Here is a 19,303-nt window from a genome sequence, read left to right as displayed (position 1 = left end):
AAGACATACAAGGGTACAGGGAGGGGGGTATTCGAGATTAGTATAGTAAAGGGACTAGGGTAGGAGTTGGGCTAGACAAACTAGGTTATAGGAATCAGTATAAGATAGAATTTTACACATATTGGGGACATACAGTAGATTATAACTAGAGACATAGGTACAGGGGGGCTCAATATTAATATTGAACAAAGAAAAAAAAAAAAAGGTTTGCATCCCTTGCATAACGCAACTCTACATTGCCAAGGTAAGTATATTTTTACAATTCCACCTTGCAATGCAGTGGTTAGTTGATGGTTTGCCAAGTGAAATGTGTATACCATGCAGTAAGGGTAGAAGTACTAGTGGGTATAGAGGTGTTAGGGAATAGGAAAATGTAAAGGTTCTGGGGCAGAGGAATTTCGGGATACTTATATTAGGGCATGTTACAAATACACGCAACATGAAATAGAAAATGCAGAGATTCTGGGACTATAAGTAGGAGTATAGGTACCTTGGTATAAGCAGTGGGTAATGACCTTCGCGCACAGGCAGTTGTAACAGTAGCAGGGTTAGAGCCAGAGTTGAGGTACGAGGGTATAGTTAGGAATAAATGTATCAGCGTGTGGGCAAAGGAAAGGGGCCTAGAGTATAGAGGTACTCAAGCACAGTAAGGGTAGAGTTGCTAGCATTTAGGCAAGGTTTGGGGTAGTGTGATAAAGGCACGGGTCGGAATACTACAGTATAGGTAAGAATAGTTATTGAAGGATAATATGCAAGGGTAGATGAAGGATGTAAAGAGGAAGAGAGGAAAGGCTGAGGGGTTCAGGCCCTCCAACAAAAAAAACAAAGAAACCGTACAAGAGAGAACGAAGAACAAGGATTAGGTGGCAGATATAAAAAGGAAACAAGGGATCCAAGTGAATCCATGAAAGAATACAGTATGCAGAGAATATTTCTGATAGTCACTAGGATGTATTGGATATCATGGGAATGCTATTCATTTGGAAAAATGTGAGGGGACGGGTTCACAGAGACCTTTCTCTAACCAACTTTCCCCCCCGAGAATTACATTCAAATGCCACACATGCATAGGCCTCTGGTTCCACCCAGGAGCAGTGCAACCCCTCGTTGTGGGCAACATTAAGGAATGTATCTGAACACATACCAAGACAGTGGAAGTAGGGGTATGGTTGAAGGAAGGATAGGTGTTGGGGGTGATGACTTCTAGTCCAAGGTACCACCTAGTGCAAACAGGTAGGATGACACAGGAAGACACCTTTACCCTCTCCGGACGCTCTGCTCCTGGGATGAGCTACTTTGTGAAGTAGGGAAAAACAGGATATATACAACAGGGTCATATCACCAGCCCTAGAAAAAATGGTCTGGCACAGAGCAGAGGCGCAGCCTCCACAGATCAAGGCCTACGGCAGTGCTTAATTTGTGAAATAAGTTCCAAGTTCCCCGTCAGTAGGTAATTATAGGTTAACCTACCCCTTGCCCCGATTTGAGCTCCCAATGACAGTACCAAACCAACTAATAACCATCACACTCATACAAGTGTGACAATACAGACTATTCCAGGGCCCCAAACATATAAGAATATCCGGTGACGGCAGCTATTAATAATGTTTTATCGATATTGAATTAATAAACACATTTTATTGTGCTGGTTTCTACATTGGGCAAACAGCACCACCATGTGGCAGACTATCATAAGCATTGGTGCCGAACGCCGGAAACCAAAAATATAAATTACGCACTGGCCTGCGGCTGTGAGGGGAAAGAAAGCATAGACACATATCTTGAAACTCTATGGTCCAATAGGGGAATATCAAACACAAAAAGAGGAAAGGAGTGTGTTAGACTTGGCATCTTTTGGCGTGTTTCCCCCGAGTTTTCACTTTCTGCCCTCCCGGTTTTGAATCCGTTTTTGCTGGTATAACGTTTCTGTGCGCTTTTCGCACTGCTGATCAGTGGTAAAGCAATGGTTCTCCTGTGGTAAATTGTGTTATGATTGGATGTGTGACTTACTTGTCAGTCCCCAATAAAGGGCACTGCGGGTGCCGGGGCTTGTGGGTCAACCGCTACTCGTGGGTCTGCAGCACGGATTGTGCCATGCCACCCACGTACGTAGCCCGAAAAAGGTAGAAGTGAATGAAGTTTGGTATGCTGGAACTCCGCGTCTAAAGACGCAGCCTTTAGTGAGGGTGCCCTTTTCATTCTGAGTTCATAGAAGCCACTTTTAGAGAGTGGATATTATTTTGCTCGGTCACCCAGTGTGCCTCTGCTGGAATGTGGTTTGCCATTCTGGTTTTTGGACGACAGATGGCTAGGGAGCAGGGTGGCTCCCAATAGTCTTGTTAGGTCAGGAAAGGGCTAAACAGTCCTGGGTTCCCATAGAGGGGGGGGGGGGGGGGCGGGAGATTTCCTTGCTCCTCAAAGGGCCTGGTCTGCCTCTGACAAAGCAGTCTCCACCTCCTGCCAGGAATTCACGCCAGAGAAGGCCCAACTGGTTCTGGCTGGACACAGACACCCTCTGCCTGAAAGATCAAAGGATTTTTGTGTACAAATACTGGGTCCCAGACCCCTGAACTTTAGAACTCATCTGGATCAAGAAGACTGCACAGAAGAAGAGCCAGAGAAGCTGCTAAAAGGAACGACCGCTTTGCTGACCTGCAGTGGCTGCTTCTGTCTTGGGCAGTGAAAGGCCTGGACTGGACTTTCTGCAACCAAATTGGTGAGACTCTCCAAGGGCATGAGGTAGAGCTTGCCCTCTGTTCACGAAGTCACAGGAACAGCAAAGACTTCAGGTTCTTCGACCCGCAGCACTGGGGACTATGTGTTTTGAGCTGCAACCCGAAGAACGCCACTCGACGACGTCTATGACGACCCTGCCAAACCAGTGACCTGAAGGCACCGCAGAGGGCACCGCTGCAAGGGACCCTGGTCTCACCGACGGCCCCTGCTGATGCCATCACCGAGCCGTTGCTCGCACCGCGACCTGTGGGCACCGCACTCCGCACCACCTTGCTTCAAGCGAAACTTTGGCATTGCAGAGGGCACCGCATCCACGCCGCACCGCTACCCTGGTCTCAACGACAATGCCTGCGGACGCCATCACTGAGCCGCTGCTCGCATCGCGACCTGTGGGCCCGCACTCTGCACCGCCTAGCTACACAACGACGGCATGGCCTGCCTGGCGCTGCCACTTCCCGTCGAAATAGATGCCGTTGCTTGCACTGTGGTCGGGGGCACAACGCACCACCTTCATCCCACAGAACATGGTTAAATCCCTCAAATCACTCTTTGATACATTTGGCTATCCAAGAGAGCTATAAATTCTTACATCTGGTTAGGGAAGGAAAAACAGGAGGGGGCATAGCCATAGCTTTTAAAAATCATCTCTCTGAACTGGGTTTCTACCTTAAGTAACGATTGCCTAAAATTGGGAATTTTTAAGATCATCCTATCCCCTACAGATAGCTGGTATGGAGCACTAGTATATCTTCCTCCAAGATCTAAAGCCAATTTCACGGACCAATTGGTGGAACAAATCGCCTTGCATGTGCTTGCATCAAATACATTTCTTCTGTTGGGGGGACTTCAACTTTCATGGTGAAAATCTTACTAACCCTGATGTTAATAAACTCCCCTCTTCCCTTGACTTAATTGGACTCACTCAAGGAGTTAAAGGTCCAAAACATCGGGCTGGTCACTCACTAGACCTAATTTTCTCTAACACGAACCAGTTGAGTTGTAACCATCCTGACCCCCTCACATGGACAGATCGCGCCATGATTAAGTTTTCCATTCAACAGTCGCGTTAGAGGACTTTAGATAAAAATGCAGGACTAAAACAAGAGCGGCGCAGGCCATGGCGAAATCTCTCTTCAGAAGCCTTTCACGAGGCTTTTCCCATGGAACCAGCAAAGAATGATATAGAAGTACCCAAGATGTTGGAGGACTTCAATACTACCTTAGGAACAGCCTTAGACTACGTGATCCCACTAAAAAAGTATGGTACCCTTCAACGGCAGCCTTCAACGCCCTGGTTTACTGTGGAGTTAAAGATTGAAAAATCTAAATGTAGGAGACTGGAAAGAATCTGGAGAGCCAGTAAGGACTCTCAAAACAGATGACAGCATAGACAGTCTTTGTCCAGGTATCACCTAAATTTAAAAGTAGCCAGACGTTAGTTTATTATCAACCAAATTGAACACGCAAGCAATTCCCCTAAAGCCCTCTTTAGTATAGTAAGGGACTTTGTATCTCCTGAAGTCTGTAGACAGTCCCCAACGGAATCTCAGGAGTTTTGCAACTCCTTAGCAACCTATTTTCAGGAAAAAATATCCAATATCTATGCGAATTTCCATCCACCGTCAACCCTGAATCTCTTACAAAACCGGAGGGCTCAGGAAAGATAGCATGTAGAAATTTAGAACGTTTTAAACCAACCTCGACTGAGGAGGTCTCCAAAGGTCTGTCTACTACTAAATCTGGTTCGCCCCTAGAACTTTGTCAACCAAAGACAATGGCTCTCCTAGCCATGAGTTGTGCTCCTGCAATCCGAGATATTTACAACTATTCAATTCAATCTGGTACTATGCCAATGACATGGAAGGAAGCGTTTGTTCGCCCAATATTAAAGAAAAACAACAGCTGACCCTCTAATACTAACTGCTGCCCTATTTCCTTACTACCCCTATTGGCCAAGCCCCTGGAAAGTATCATAAACAGACAACTAAGTTCATACCTGGAATCCAATAACATTTTGGATCCATCGCAATCTGGCTTCTGCCCGGGTTTCAGTACTGAGACCGCCATCCTGACTGTGACCGACTCCCTTAGGCAGACAACAGACGCGGGAGGATCAATAGTACTGATACCATCTTGCACTCAAAGCTGGCGGAGAGACTACTCTCCTGCGTTATCCAAGGGACAGCCTTGAAATGGCTGCAACATTTCATGTCCGATAGAACGCAACCCATCATGTTAGGGCCCTACATGTCAGAAAAAATGCATCTTGATAGGGGTTACCTCAGGGCTCTTGCCTAAGCCCGACTTCATTTAACATATATATGGCTCCACTGGCAAAAATAGTTGAACAGCAAGGATTTGAGATAATTTCATATGGCTGATGATACTCAGCTTATGTTTACTATCGGTCCAATCCAGAAACAGAAAACACGATTTGCCACCGGAATGCTCGCAATTTCCAGCTGGATGATGGAAAACTGCCTTCAACAGAATCCGGAAAAAAACAAGGTCATGCTTATGGGGAAAGCCTCAGATATCTGGTCGGACGAATGGTGGCCCTCATAATTGGGGACAGCCCCTGTTCCCAAACAATGTGTTAAAAACCTAGGTGGCCCTCATAATTGGGAACAGCCCCTGTTACCAAACAATGTGTTAAAAACCTAGGTGGCCCTCATAATTGGGAACAGTCCCTGTTACCAAACAATGTGTTAAAAACCTAGGTCTAAAGCTGGACCAGATGCTGATTATGAAAGACCATATTGCTGCCACTACCAGCTCCTGTTACTATAGTTTACGTCTGCTCCGAAAAATCCTTCCTTATATGCCTACTATCCATTGTAGAACTTTAGTTCAGGCCATGGTAATCAGTCGTTTGGACTACGGAAACGCTTTCCTGGCCGAAGTGGGAGAGACCCTGCTTGTTAAATTACAAGTGATACAGAACACTGCAGCCAGAATGTTTCTAAATTTCCCAGCAGGTTCCCACCTGGCCCCTTTGCTCAGAGAGCTGCACTGGTTACCAGTAAGGAAGAGATAATTTTTTTTAATTTGTTGTCTTACCTATAATGCCTTGAATGGTAGAGGCCCCTACTATCTGCAAAAGAAACTCTTAAAATATTCACCATGCAGAAACCTCAGATCCAGTACTTTAGGCCTTCTACAGGTTCCCCGCATTTGTCTGATTCGTACAGGGGGTAAAGCGTTTTCATATCTTGCCCCAAGATATTGGAATAAACTTCCTGTGGCCCTGCGTAAAATCACCATATTAAAAGCTTCTGTTTTAAGCTTGCCGGGATCCATTTTCGGTTTCCTCAGCCTCGTGATTCTATTTCTAGGCAGCGCAGAGATGCCCCAGGGCGAATAGTGCGCTATAGAAATTAAGATAACATAACACACTGCAGCCTTAGCCCACAGACGCTGCTGTCATCGACTCTAGTTCGTCCGCCGACGACAGCGCTTCAGCAACGACAATGCTGCTGCTTGCACCGTGACCAGCTAACACCGCCTCCATCTCGCACTGCGACCCTGGTCTCACCGACGACGGAATCTGACCCCGCCACCGAGCTGCTGCTCACACCGCTAGCTGGGGGCATAGCATGCCGCACCGCTGTGCTTCACACCGCAACACCCGACGCCTATTGACGCCAGTGCTCCGGATCCCATCAGCAAGGAGCTCTACATGCAACGCGAGTGACTTCAAGGGCCCCATCACCCTGCACCTCTGAAAGGTACTGTTTGCAGGTCTTCCCGACACCGTAGTTGGCCTGCAACCCCGCGGTCAGCCAGAACTGTTTTTGGATTTGTGTGGTCATGACACTGCGGAAGCCCGGACAGGGCTATCCACACAAGGAACTCTTTTTAACCAAAGTCTTTTGGAACTGTGAACTTTTAAGTATAGTACTGTGGATTTTCATCGTTTTTAGTCTTGCTTTAATTATATAAAAATATTGGATATTTTTCTAAACTGGTGTGGTGTCTTTTGTGGTGCGTACACTGTCTTACTGTTGGTTATGTGCAAATGCTTTACATACTGCCTCCAAGATAAGTCTGGCGGCTCGTGCCAAGCTACCAAGGGGGTGAGCAGGGGTTATGTTAGATGTGTGACTCCCCTATCTTGACTAGAGTGGTGGTTTTTACCTGGCTTTGGACCACGCCCTAGCCTACCAAAAATCCAATTTCTAACATAATGTTGAACAATTATAACTAAGTGGCTATTGCCATATATTTGCTATGACTTTTCCACATAGAATCTTCATTTCTAAACATAAAAATAAATTGACCATGTGCAAGTGGTTCAGAATGTGTGCAACTGTACGTAGAACACCTTATTTCTTTCAAAGATGACTTGAACAACTTTTGAGCTTATAAATAACTCCATCTGGCAACATTAAAAAAACAGCAACAAAACGGCATCAAACATGCTAGGAAGGGCATGCGGTCAGAGCTGGTGACTCAGGAGTTCGAGTCTTGGCTCAACATTCTGTGATTTGGGGCAAATCACCTAAAATACAAGCAGAGATCTTGGGATGGGTGGTGGGGGCGGGATGAAGAGTGAGGGAAGGCACAGGGCGAGCAGGCTGCCACGAGCAGGAAACAAGTCGCAATGGGCAAAATGAAATTGGGCACGTCCTTAAGACGCATCTACTTCAAAGTAAAACAATAATTAAACCAATGAGGCAAATGCCAACCGAAACATGAAGCAGAGTGTCCGTGAAACGGGCACTGTGCTGACGCATAAGCTAAGAAAAACAAAGTACAGCATCTGTGAAGCGCGCGCTGTGCTGACACACAAGCTGAGGCAAACAAGAAAAGAAATGGTGCGCACAACGGAACCTAGATTAAAAAAAAGCATAAGACCATGTGTAACAGGGCAGCCCCCTGGGAGGGTTTGAAACACATAAAGGTGGGACTATAATTAAGCAAGCCATTTATGAAGGGCAAGAACATGAAAGATTGGAAAAGATGGGAGGTGCTTCAAGCCACAGTCTAGATTAAGGCATGCGCTGCTCTAGCTCGACCTAAAAATGGTTAAATGTTAACAGCAATCCTAAACCTTTTGCATGCGATTTCCGAACAAGTAGGATTAAGTCACACTGGGGTAGGCAATAGAAATTACACAGGATTTACTTTTCTCTGGTGTACAGCTAAAGGTCTTGTGAATCAGCTAGGTAGTCTAAATCTTTGCATGGTGTTAATGTTTGCATCCTTTCATTTAATAATGTAGGTCCAAAGTATATTACACCCCCAACTGCTAAATAAGATGTCAACACCATTGGTGTTTGAGCAGCACAAAAAGAAGGTGCAGGTACAAAAAGAAGGTGAACCAAGCATGGGCAAAGTCAATAGGTTTGGCTTTAAAGGAATTTTCATCATAATGTTAAGCCTTACAAGTATTTAGCATGGGACTGGATATGTATTTGTGTGGAAGCAAAATACTGTTACATAATATTGGCACAAGTCAAACTTTCAAGTGACAGTTGCACTATCAAACCAGACCTAAATATCCATATAGGTTAATGATTACCCTCTCCCACCTGTGCAGATAGTTATCAAAGACACTCAAATAGCTTACAATGTTATATGTGTGCCACTCAAATTTCAAATTCAAGCAGCTGTAAAAATAAACAAAATTATCACAGCTGTGCGGAGGACGAGAACTTTTTTGTGGAAGCACACAACTTCTGCCCAAACAAAATATGTACTCCTGGTTCCCTACATGTGGGTGGAGCCACAGTCCCTCTCCTGGTGATTCTCACATAATTGTCTGGCGACAGCTGCGCTATCAAGCCACTGCAATAAGATGATGACTGTATGCTTCTTCTGATCCCATAGGCACTCCAATGTCTACATACAGTAGTAGCATAGGAAGAAGCTCAACTGAAACTGGTATTGGGCAAGGATCAACCAAGATTTTTAAAGTTATCTCTCCATAGCATGTTACAGAGAACTCTCATAAGGCAATCACATCCACTTTTGCAAAGTGAGAACTGGATTATTCTGTGGTTTTACCTGATAAACACATTTGATACTTCAAGATAAAATTACATTTCAGCACTTGAAGTACAAACAACATGCAAAAAAGTGTAAAACCGCAACAACGGTTTCCTTTAAATCAATTAATAACGCCTCTCCTAGAGTCATACCTTTGTTTGTTCTCTTGTTGTTGTGCCTGATCTCCGGAATTGTCCTACAAAAGAAGAAATTTGCCCTTATGTCTACAGTTAAGAAGCAAGTGCTGATTTTAGAGGTCATGACAAAAGTATTCATACTGAAGTAGTTTGTATTAGTCTATAATGTACTTGGCTTTCTCAGTTAGCATATGAAGTAGCTAGACCAGTAACACAGACCCTGTTAACCGGTTTCGACAAGATCATGGGAGCATAAAAATAAGCAAACATTTGGCAAGGCCAATAGGTCTCACATTAGTGGTCAGCCTTTTGGTTTTGTCAAAGACTGTCTTGATTTTACTTTTTTGTAAAACGTTATTATGGCAAGAACTGCTAGGCCAGGACCATTATAAAAACATTGGCAAAATGCATAAATATTTTCTTATCTCAAAAAGCACACATTACCACTTTAGTCCCTGGACTGAACAAAACTACTTTGTCTGCCATACACACCTTAAAAAGTTAGAAATAAAATCAGGCATCAAACATTCCACTGTCTGGTCGCTTCTTTAAAAATCAGGTTTTGGAACGTCTGTGAATATACAGATCAAGTAAAGGGGACTTCTGAACCATGTAAGAAAAGTGATCAACATATTATTAAAATCGGTCTGTGGCAAAGAGTGCACAGTCAGTTAAGCAAATGCACGTTAATGTTTCCAATTAAACTGCTCTGTCTTCTCAGGTCTATGATTTGTGTATTAATATATTGTGCAAAACAGAGACTGACTGTTAAAGCACTATTCAGTTGCAGAATTGTGATAACGAATGTTACATAATAATTTTAGTTTGTATTGCACTTAATCTTCAGGCCTTGCATATAGGCAATATCAACGTTGATTATTTGAAAGAGGCACAGACCTTGTTTGTATTCAATACCAGTGCCTGTTACGATCACTTTCAAAATGTAACTTTACAGATATGTATAATTATATCTTTATACTGCTACATTAATACACGTGTATCCATTTCTTCAATTACTAGAGATTAAGTACCAATTGATAGTGTTTCTCTAAACTATAAATAGACTAACTATAGTCTATTATTATTCAATTGTATTATTGGGCCTTAATATGTTTTCGTGCACTTTGCATTGTTTGAGAATCTGACCCATGCGGATCAGTTTGTTGACCTTTGGTGGAAAGGAATTCCGTTTAGCTTATCGACCTGGTGGTTTCTTTTGGACAATGCAGGTTGTGATGAACCCGATGTGACCTTGGAGTGCCCAAGTCTATTCTTTATGGGTAATGGGTGTGAAAACATTAGGTGATATCTCCTTCATTGGCTGGGTCATCAAAGCTGTCTTGAAGGATTTGAGGCTGCAGGTCAAGGGCATTCTAGAGTTGTAAAGCGGAGTACGTTGATTTTCCCTATGCTTTTATGGTTGCAACTGGATTGAAGATCAGGTTTAAAAGCCTTCATTTTACAATGTAGCTAGGGATTTAAGAAAGAATATTGATGTGAAGATATTACCTCTTGGACTCCTTACATTTCATTATTTGATCCAGAGAAGGCCAGAGTAGATCTTTTACAACCAGCCTTATGTGATTGATTTTAATTTCAGGCATTGCCTGTTCATCACCATCTTGCTGATTTTAGAATATCTTTCCCTCAGAAGCCCTTCATAGACCATGTTGCAGTAGTCCTATTGAGACGGTACCAGAGCAATGGAAATTCGAGTCAATATTTCACATAAAGGAACTGGATAACCCTTTGTGGCATCATGAGCTCCTAGATACTGCTTCAATCTGTGAGAGGAAGGCCTCAAACACCATTGCTTATTTTGCTTGCTGTAGTGGTTGTGGTGCTCAATCCCAGCAGCCATGTGAATAGAAGCTGGATTCAAGAAGGTTGATAGTAACTGTTATGTGTGTGTCATTTGTAAATATGTGTAGACCCTTTAAAAATGGCTGATATATACAAAATTGTGTACCTGCTATGCTGCAGTGGGAACGTGGGTCAACAGACAAAGTTTTCCACCCCACGGTGGGCTCTACAGACCCTACAATTAGGATAAACCAAGGCCCCAATTTCCACCCAGGAGAAAGTGCATATGGATATGCTCTTCCTATAACCTTAAAAGAGTATTCTGAAGCTCAGACATACCGTGAAAATACCCAGGTGAATACCAGGATATCTGTCACTGAAATTGGTTCCGGCATGCTTCACAACTGAAGTGGGCAGGAGCATTGCAATGTATTCTCTTGGCACTGGCATACACAACCTCAAAGAATTTGATGACCTGCTATCAAAGGCTCATCCCAGTTTGGTTTTCCCTCAGAGAACCATTGCAAGAGCTACTTGGAGAAATCCAGGGGGCAACACTTAGTGGTGGAGCTGCGCGGGGAGAGAGCAGTCACACTGACCAGGTGTAGTGTTCCTTCCTAGAATGTACTTCTGTGTTGCTATGTGTCATGGTCCTGAATGTAGAATGGACCTTGGAAGAAGAATGTAAGCAAGTTGGCAGTTGCAGGTCTTGGATGCTGATGGGGTCTTTTACCTGCTTATATTTTTTACAAATGAATCTATATTTTAAATAATGCTACGCTCCAGCCTTCTATCTTTTACATTTGGCGACGAGCGGAACTACCGACGTGTGCTACGAGGACCCCCAACACATCAAACCTACCTTGCTGGCTCTCTGCTAGTCTTCTGATCTCCGTTGGAGATGGTATCTTCGCTCTTCCTGTCCAGTCCACGGTACACTCCCTTTGTGATTCTCCTTCTTTATTGGCGATTTGTGAGGGACAAGGACCGTTTGACGGTGAAGTGTCTTAAGGAGAGGAGACTTTATTGTGAGAAGATTGAGCCACTGAAGTCGCTTCCCTGTCGATTGCGGGAAGACCGAGCCGCTCCTACATCACTGGGGATAGTGAGTACTGTCTTCAATTTCATTTAAATATTGTCCGCAACCTATCTTTGGGAATCCGGGGCGGATTGCGCAATGTGCACGAGAAGGGTTGCTTGTAGCAGCACGCAAACACTGCTGTTCCCGTGACGTTGCGCAAGCTGACAAGCGCATGCGCAGACAGCTGGTTGGAGTTCGCATTGAGTGTGGTCAGCGGATACCCTTCACTCACGCGCAACGGAGGAGCGTTGGGGTCCATTTTTGATTGGGATTACTTTGCTGATGCGCACAGCTTTCTGAGTATTTATACATGTCAACATTTTCATTGCTGATTTCACTGACACGCACAGCTTTTCAAATATTTATGCGCGTCAACGGTAATTATACTTTCTTTGCTGATTTCGCTAATACGCACAGCTTTAAAAATATTTATGCATGTCATTCTTGGGTACTACATCTTCGCTAATGCGCACAGCTGTACTCAATATTTATTCACACCATCTTTGGGGGGCCATATTTGATTCGTATAACTTCGCTGATGCGCACAGCCTTGTGATTTTTTTATGCGTATCAACTGATTGCAGTTTCATCGTTTATTTCGCTGACACGCATTGCATCAACATTAATCACTCTTTCTTTGCTAATTTCGCTGATATGCACAGCTTTCCAAATATTTAAGCGTGTCAATCTTTGTTACATTTACATCGCTGATGTGCACAGCTGTACTCCTTATTTATGCACATCAGCTTTGGCCATTTTTGTTTGGCTTAACACCGCTGATGCGCACAGCTGTCTTCAGTATTTACGTGCATCATCTTTAATTTGTTGAACGTCGCTGACACGCACAGCATTCCCCATTACACTTGCGCATTATTATTATTGATATCTGTATAGCGTCATCTTTACTTGGCTGAACGTCGATGACACGCACAGTATTCCTCATTCTTGCACATTATTGATATTTGTATAGTGTCATTTTTGATACTCTCAATTATATACTTGTTAAACTCATAATATATACACAGTAGTTCACATTATACCAAGTTTGTCATACCAAAGTAAGTTTTGTTCTCACAGAATTAACTTTATTCTCCAATAATGCAGAATGTACTCGCTCCTACTTTTTTTTTTTATCAGCTCCTGGTGAACCTAATCTTCCTTGGTTAAAATGGAAAAAAGTGTTTACACACTATGCTCGCGTTTGCGGAACATCGCTTAGTGCAGAAAGGAAAACCTCCTTATTGATGCATTGTTTGGGCGCAGAAGGCCAAGAAGTTTAAGCACATCTTCCTGACCTTCCGGATAATGAAACTTCTAGTCTTAATGAATTAGACATTAAAAAAAATTTGGATTTACACTATTTACCAAAGGTGAGCACGGTTCTTGAAAGGTATCACTTTGGTAGGCGTATGCAAAAAAGAGAAGAATCCGTTGAACAATTTATTACTGAGCTACGCAAGTTAGCCTCAACGCGCAATTTTGGTGCATCATTGGAAGAACCTCTTCGAGACCAGATGATGTTAGGCTGTAGTATTGACAAATGCAATAACAACAATTGGACAGAATGCAGAATAATGTCATACATTTACCCCAGTACATCAGAGTCTAAATCCATCGCTTTTTTGCTCACCATGCCATTTCAGTTTGAACCCAGCCATATGCAAATTAGTCTTGACCCTGTGCCTCATGGGAACAGTACAACCCGAACTGCCAAGCCAGGTCCTCCCTGGACTCCAAACAAGTATCCTAGGACCGGTTTTGGGGTTTCACCCATCTTCAGCCAGGTTATCTTGATTCCAGTGGCACGGAGAAAGTCAGAGAGGTACATTTATTTAAGGAGGTTATGAAAGAAGTTAACTTCTGTCAGGTAAAAGGGTCTGGTACTGAAGGTCCATTAGATGTATTAATTGATGATGCACTTGTGAAGATGTTATCCGATTCTGGGGCAAAGGTGACCTTGATTCCAAAGAAGTTCTTTGATCAATTTCTTTTAAAGAAGGTCACTTTGTCGAAACCAGATATAAGACCAAGAGGTTATGGGAGAGAAATTATGATCTCCTAGGGTGGGTCTGGGTGACGATTGATTATGAAGGCAGAATTGTTCATGGCAAAATGTATGTTTCCGTGAAGGGGGATCCTTAATAAGTTGGTTTCCCCAACAAGAACTACATGTCTTTTTGAATCCAAATGCGAGCCCTTCAGTGTGTCTGAAAGATATACCTTCTGTTAGTCAAGTTGGAAAAGAGTGTAAAACTTGGGTCAGTCGTTTTCCTGAAGTATTTGAAAAAAAGCTGGGGTGTCTCAAGAAGTACGCGCATAAAATTATAATAAAACCTGGTTCTACTCCTAATGTTGCCAAGGTTCGAGGAGTTCCACTTATGGTGAAGGACAGTATGAAAATTGAACTTGATAAACTCAAAGCCAATGGTATTATAGTGGAGGATGAAGCAACTGAGTGGCTTTCTCCCATAGTTGTGGCTCGCAAGGCCAATGGGGAGGCCAGGCTTTGTGTGGATTTAAGGGAGCTCAATAAAGCAGTTGTAGTGGGCCACTATCCACTGCCTAACATCAGTGAGATGCTGTGTTCCCTTGGGGGTGAGAAGCATTTTTCATCTCTTGACTTGACCTCAGCTTATCAGGTCAAACTGCATCCATCTTCTCAAGAATTAACATCCTTTGTTACACCTTTTGGTACCTTGAAATGTTTGAGAATGCCATTTGGCCTGACCTCTGCAGCTTCAGTGTTCCAGAGAGTTATGGAACACATACATTTTTACCCCTTCAATATCCTTGAGAATGTATCAAGATGACGTGCTTGTGTTTGGTGTGGACTCCAGAGAACATGATCAGAGGTTAAGTTTGGTTTCGAAGAGGATGTGTGATGCAGGTTTGACTCTACGTGCAGAGAAGTGTAAATCTGATGTGGTGGCTGAGATTGAATATTTGGGCCACTAGGTGTCTGCCAATGGCATTAAGCCCAAATCGGCACTGGTTGAGACCATCTGCAAACTCAGAACCCCCAAGAACAAAAGACGAGCTGGTGAAATATTTGGGTATGGCGGAAATTTATCACAAGTCTGTCCCTAAGTTTGCCAGTGTGACTAGTCACTTGAGGGATCTTTTAAAAAAAGGGGAGTGAGTTTGAATGGACTATGGTTTGTAAAAGTGAATTTCTACACTTGAAGATGTGCCTAAGTAAAGCACAAGATCTCAGCAGTTTAGATCCAAATAAATATTCCTACTTAATGACGGACGCCAGTTCTAAAGGTTTAGGAGTGGTTCTTTTTCAGAAATATTAAGATGTCGAGAAGGTTGTCTTGTTGTTTGTCTAGACCTTTAAGAGGGGCTGAATGCAACTATTGCATTGTGGAAAGAGAGAGGGGCTGGCCATATATTGGGCAATCCGAAAATTGAGGACATTTCTTTGGGGAAGCTTTAAGTGTTGACGGATCATAAACCGTTGAAGGAACTATTTACAAAAAAAGAAATTTATTTTGTCTCACATCGTATTCAAAAGAGGGTTGTGTCGTTACAGGAATTTAGCTTTGTCTCCTTTTTCCCCGGTGCAAGTAATATTCTGGCAGATTGTCTGTCTAGGTTAGGAAATGCTGACGAAGGTTCTGTGGAGGTTGATTGCTTTGATGGTGAGGATTTTGATGAAGGTGTGGATGTTTGTCTCATTAGCAATGGGATTGTTTTTGAAGATGAATGGAGGGAAACTTTAGCAAAAGATGAAGTTTAAAAAAAAGTGATGACCATGGTTTCAGATGGGTGGTGTGATAAGAAGGAGGGTGATCAAGAGATGAAGGGTTTTTGGCAGGTCAAAGATGAGCTCATTGTTGTGGATGGTATTCTTTTGATGGTGAACAGATTGATTCGCTCTGGCCAGGCATGGATGTCTAAATTGAAAGGGAAGTTAGACATTGTGCTGAATGTGTGTGTAGTGACAAGGTTCTGAAATGTAGAACACAACCTATGGTACTTAGAGAGGAAGCCGATTGTCCATGGTCTGATGTTGCCATTGATATTTTGGGTCCGATCAAAACAAAGTTGAGTGATCAGTATGTTATTGTCTGCATGGATTTGTATTCACGTTGATGAGAAAAAATAAGGACCCCCTGAACAATGGATAGTTCAATTCCTAGGACAGGGACATAAATGGTAGTGACAAAAACTCCTAAGCAATGTCAATAAAGCAAACAATATACACAGTATCTATGACATTAAGAAGACCAAGGAAGATGGAAAAAGTATATTTTTTTCGTCTTCTTTATGTCATAGATACGGTGTACATTGTTTGCTTTATTGACATTGCCTAGGAACCTTTGTATTCACGCTGGCCAGACATTAAGGTTATGAATTCCATAGAATCTTCTGTAGTTATTTAGTTTATAGACTGTAAGTTTGAAAGGGAAGGTTTTCCTCTGTCTTTACTTTCGGACAATGGGGTGCAATTAACCTCAGCTGTTGTGGAAGAATTTTTATCTTCCAGAGGCATTAAGCACAAAAACGCCGCTCTTTATCATCTAGAAAGTAATGGAGTTGTCGAGAGATTTGTTAAGGTATTAAAGGAGAATCTTCAACAGGCTGTGGCGACTGGGTCTGATTGGGAGGCTGCCATGAGAAAGAAGAAGAGAGAGTACAGGTTTACTCAGCATTGCTCCACGGGGTGTCTCCTTTTCGTTTGTTTAAGAGAAGGGTGGCAAATACTGAGGTTTGCCCCTCTTGGGTTTCATCTAAGCGATTGGTTGTCAATAAAGATGCTGACCGAGTGGAGAGATGCTGCAGCCTTCTATCTTTAACACCAGGCCAGTGGTTTAGCCATGGATAATCGACAGTCTTTAAGTTCGAGCTGCCAAGAGCAATTTTTTTTTGCAACTTTCGGGCACATATATCTCTCCTGCATCCAGTAACAGACACGGGCTATGGACAAACTGATTTTGTTTACATAGTAATGGAGCATTCCCAAGTTCCATTTTGTGCTTTACCGGATACAACATCAATTGATAGGGTATCTGGTATTCGAAGCGAAGATCTAATGTAGGCAACTTTTTTTGAACTAATTTCGCAATTTTAGTACCAACAAGATGTGTTCCCTGATGTTGTCGGTACCTTGAAGTTAAAAAGAGGTTTACAAAAAGAAAATGGTTTATTCTAAAAAAAACATACTGGGGCAATGAACGGGAACTACTGTGCACTTTCACTACTGGCAAGGATGTGGATGGAAAAATTCAATTACCAAGTGAGCTACCCTGTCTGCTACCTTATATGGCAACTCTTAAGCGCCATAGCAAGAGGCAGGCATACCAGCTTGCAAAACATTCATGAATGTGTGGTTATTATTCCAGACTCTGCTAGATGACATACAGATGGGGGTCCTTGTCGCAGAAATTAACTGGAGAACTCATCCCAAAATTAGGTTCGGCACGCATGCTGTCGCTCATCTACAAAAAAGATAACCCCTCCCACACAATCCCTGATCCTTACCCCGTGCTTGGCCTGCAGCTCAGACATCCGCTGCTTCCTGATGGCCTCCAGCTCCTCGTCCTCCATTCTCGCTGCGGAAGGGAGCCTGTTTGTTATTGTGCAGCACTACTGCCCTAACAACGCAACAAAAGCCGTAGCTCAGAGCCGCGCACGCCTATACACCTTAAGAGGGACTGCTATAGCAGAGGCACTCACATGCCGGAAGTTGGGCGACAGCCATTCAAAATTGGGAGGAAACAAACGTACACGATAATATAACGCGACGGCTGAGAAATGACACTGGCCTTGGAAACCCTCTGGAAGAAAGAGAAAAAGGACTAACAGAAAGCAACCTTTAAGTCCATCATAGAGTCTTTCTTTGCTGCGCGTGAACTTAACCGATCCTCTGTAATGGTGAGATAAGTGAAGGAAATGCTTACACTTACATGTTTTTCGTAACCTTTAAATTAAACGAAATCTAATGTATTATTGATAAAAAATAATTGCTACATTTGTCCGGTAACATTTGGCTTATAAATATTAGAAATTAAATATACTGCTTTAGAGGCTATCTGAATATGTGTAGATTCCGGAGACTCTTCCGTTGAGTATATCTGAAGCAAACACTACGCTTTCAAATATGGTGCATAGCTTGGGAAAGCACAACTAATGTGCACTGCTAGAACTAGAATAGTCTGTAATGTGTCCCCCATCTTGAAGTATATTTCCACAGTAATTGTAATTACATTTATATAGCGTTTACTACACCCATCTTTAAGCCAGCGAGTCCGCAATAAGAATTATAAGAATAGCGCTCCAAAATTTGGAACTGTGCCTCGGCACTAGCTTATCCTGCTTGTCACAAGTGCAGTTGTACGTTGGAGACTCTCGAGGGTGGCTTATAAAGGCCATATCCAATCCGTTGGTTCAGCAGGTGGCTCCATGTCACCGGGATACATCTGTTCCATTCCTGAACTTTATTTTTACATCTCATAATTATCAGGTATGTTGGTACAAATAAAATAAACGAACCAGAACTACAATTCCCAGAATGCACTGGTATTAAAAACTAGTGTTCCTATTCATACGAGAAATTAGCTTCAGCATTCCTGACATTTTAGCCAAAACCACTTTGCATGTTGTATTGTTATGTGATGTAATAACATTTACACAGTGCTTACCATCCCTTAACCCCTTGCATGCACGGCAAATTTTCGCGCTGTGGGGGCATTCTAATTAGTGGGCGGGATTCGGACGGCCCCGGTCGTCGTGAGCACACACCCACAGTGACTCGTGACGGCCGGGGGCTGTCATGAGCATTCAAGGGGTTAAGAGGCATTGGAGTGCCTTAGGGAGAGTAGAGCGTTGCATCTAACCCAAGGTTAGTAGTTTTTAGGTCGAGCCTAACAGCGCGCATATGCTGCTCTGCGAGGCTTCTTGTGTCTACTCGGTGTGGGTCTGACTCCTCCCACACATTCGATTGACTTTTGCGTGTGTCTTTCAATAATGAAAGCATGCAAATGGCTATAGGCGGGTGCATGTCCCACCTCTTTTGTAATGTTTACTCCCACAGCACTCTGCCTGCGGCGCACAGGGTGGCAGCTGCATTCCTCGTCCTCGTGGGTCACTCCTGTGGCATTTTGCCTGGGGGAGCGAGCTGACGTGCCTTGATGCCTTCTTCCCACCGCCCACGCTATGAGACCTTTGTGGTGATATGCGCTCTATAAATACCAAATACCTGTAGCGTTCTAGTTTATGCACGTCACGGAGACGTGACGTGCGTCGGCCATGTTGGCGCGGATGCGCGCGCATCCCATTACGCGCCGAGAGTTACAGCGAGAGCAGCGCCGGCCGGCGCTCCTCGGATGATAGAGATTAATAAGATAAATAAATACAATTACACCAAACCTGCTGGCTCCCTGTGGTCTATGAGAAACATTACAGTGGCGACGAGGTCGGGAGGTAATCCTGGACAATTACAACAGAGGAAAAAACGGACTCCCCCACGTGGGCAACTTCAGGGGAGATTACAGACCCTGACACGGTTATTGAGCTCATCCAGACCCGGGCAAGGTTCCCTGCGCAGCCC

General features: G+C 43.5%; 1 protein-coding gene across 2 annotated transcripts in view; it reads right to left on the bottom strand.

The window, feature by feature from the left end:
* Nucleotides 1–17,532, bottom strand: part of PDCD5 (programmed cell death 5) — a 76,187-nt gene extending 58,655 nt beyond the window's left edge. The window contains exons 1-2 of one of the 2 annotated variants that reach the window (XR_013603819.1): nt 17,236–17,532; nt 8,880–8,923 (exon numbers count right to left, since the gene is read on the bottom strand). Coding sequence is in view for 1 of the 2 variants with exons in the window: in XM_078670802.1 (XP_078526928.1) it covers nt 8,880–8,923; nt 17,236–17,301 (110 nt within the window). In the remaining variant the exon portion in view is untranslated. The remainder of the gene's footprint in view (nt 1–8,879; nt 8,924–17,235) is intronic. The other variant, XM_078670802.1, reaches the window with a different exon arrangement.
* Nucleotides 17,533–19,303: the final 1,771 nt, after the last annotated feature.

This window comes from Lissotriton helveticus, chromosome 12 (genome assembly GCF_964261635.1).
Source record: "Lissotriton helveticus chromosome 12, aLisHel1.1, whole genome shotgun sequence".
In the NCBI taxonomy this organism is placed as follows: Eukaryota; Metazoa; Chordata; class Amphibia; order Caudata; family Salamandridae; genus Lissotriton; species Lissotriton helveticus.
The sequence above is the reverse complement of the archived record's forward strand: the minus strand, read 5'-3'. Positions and strand labels throughout refer to the sequence as shown.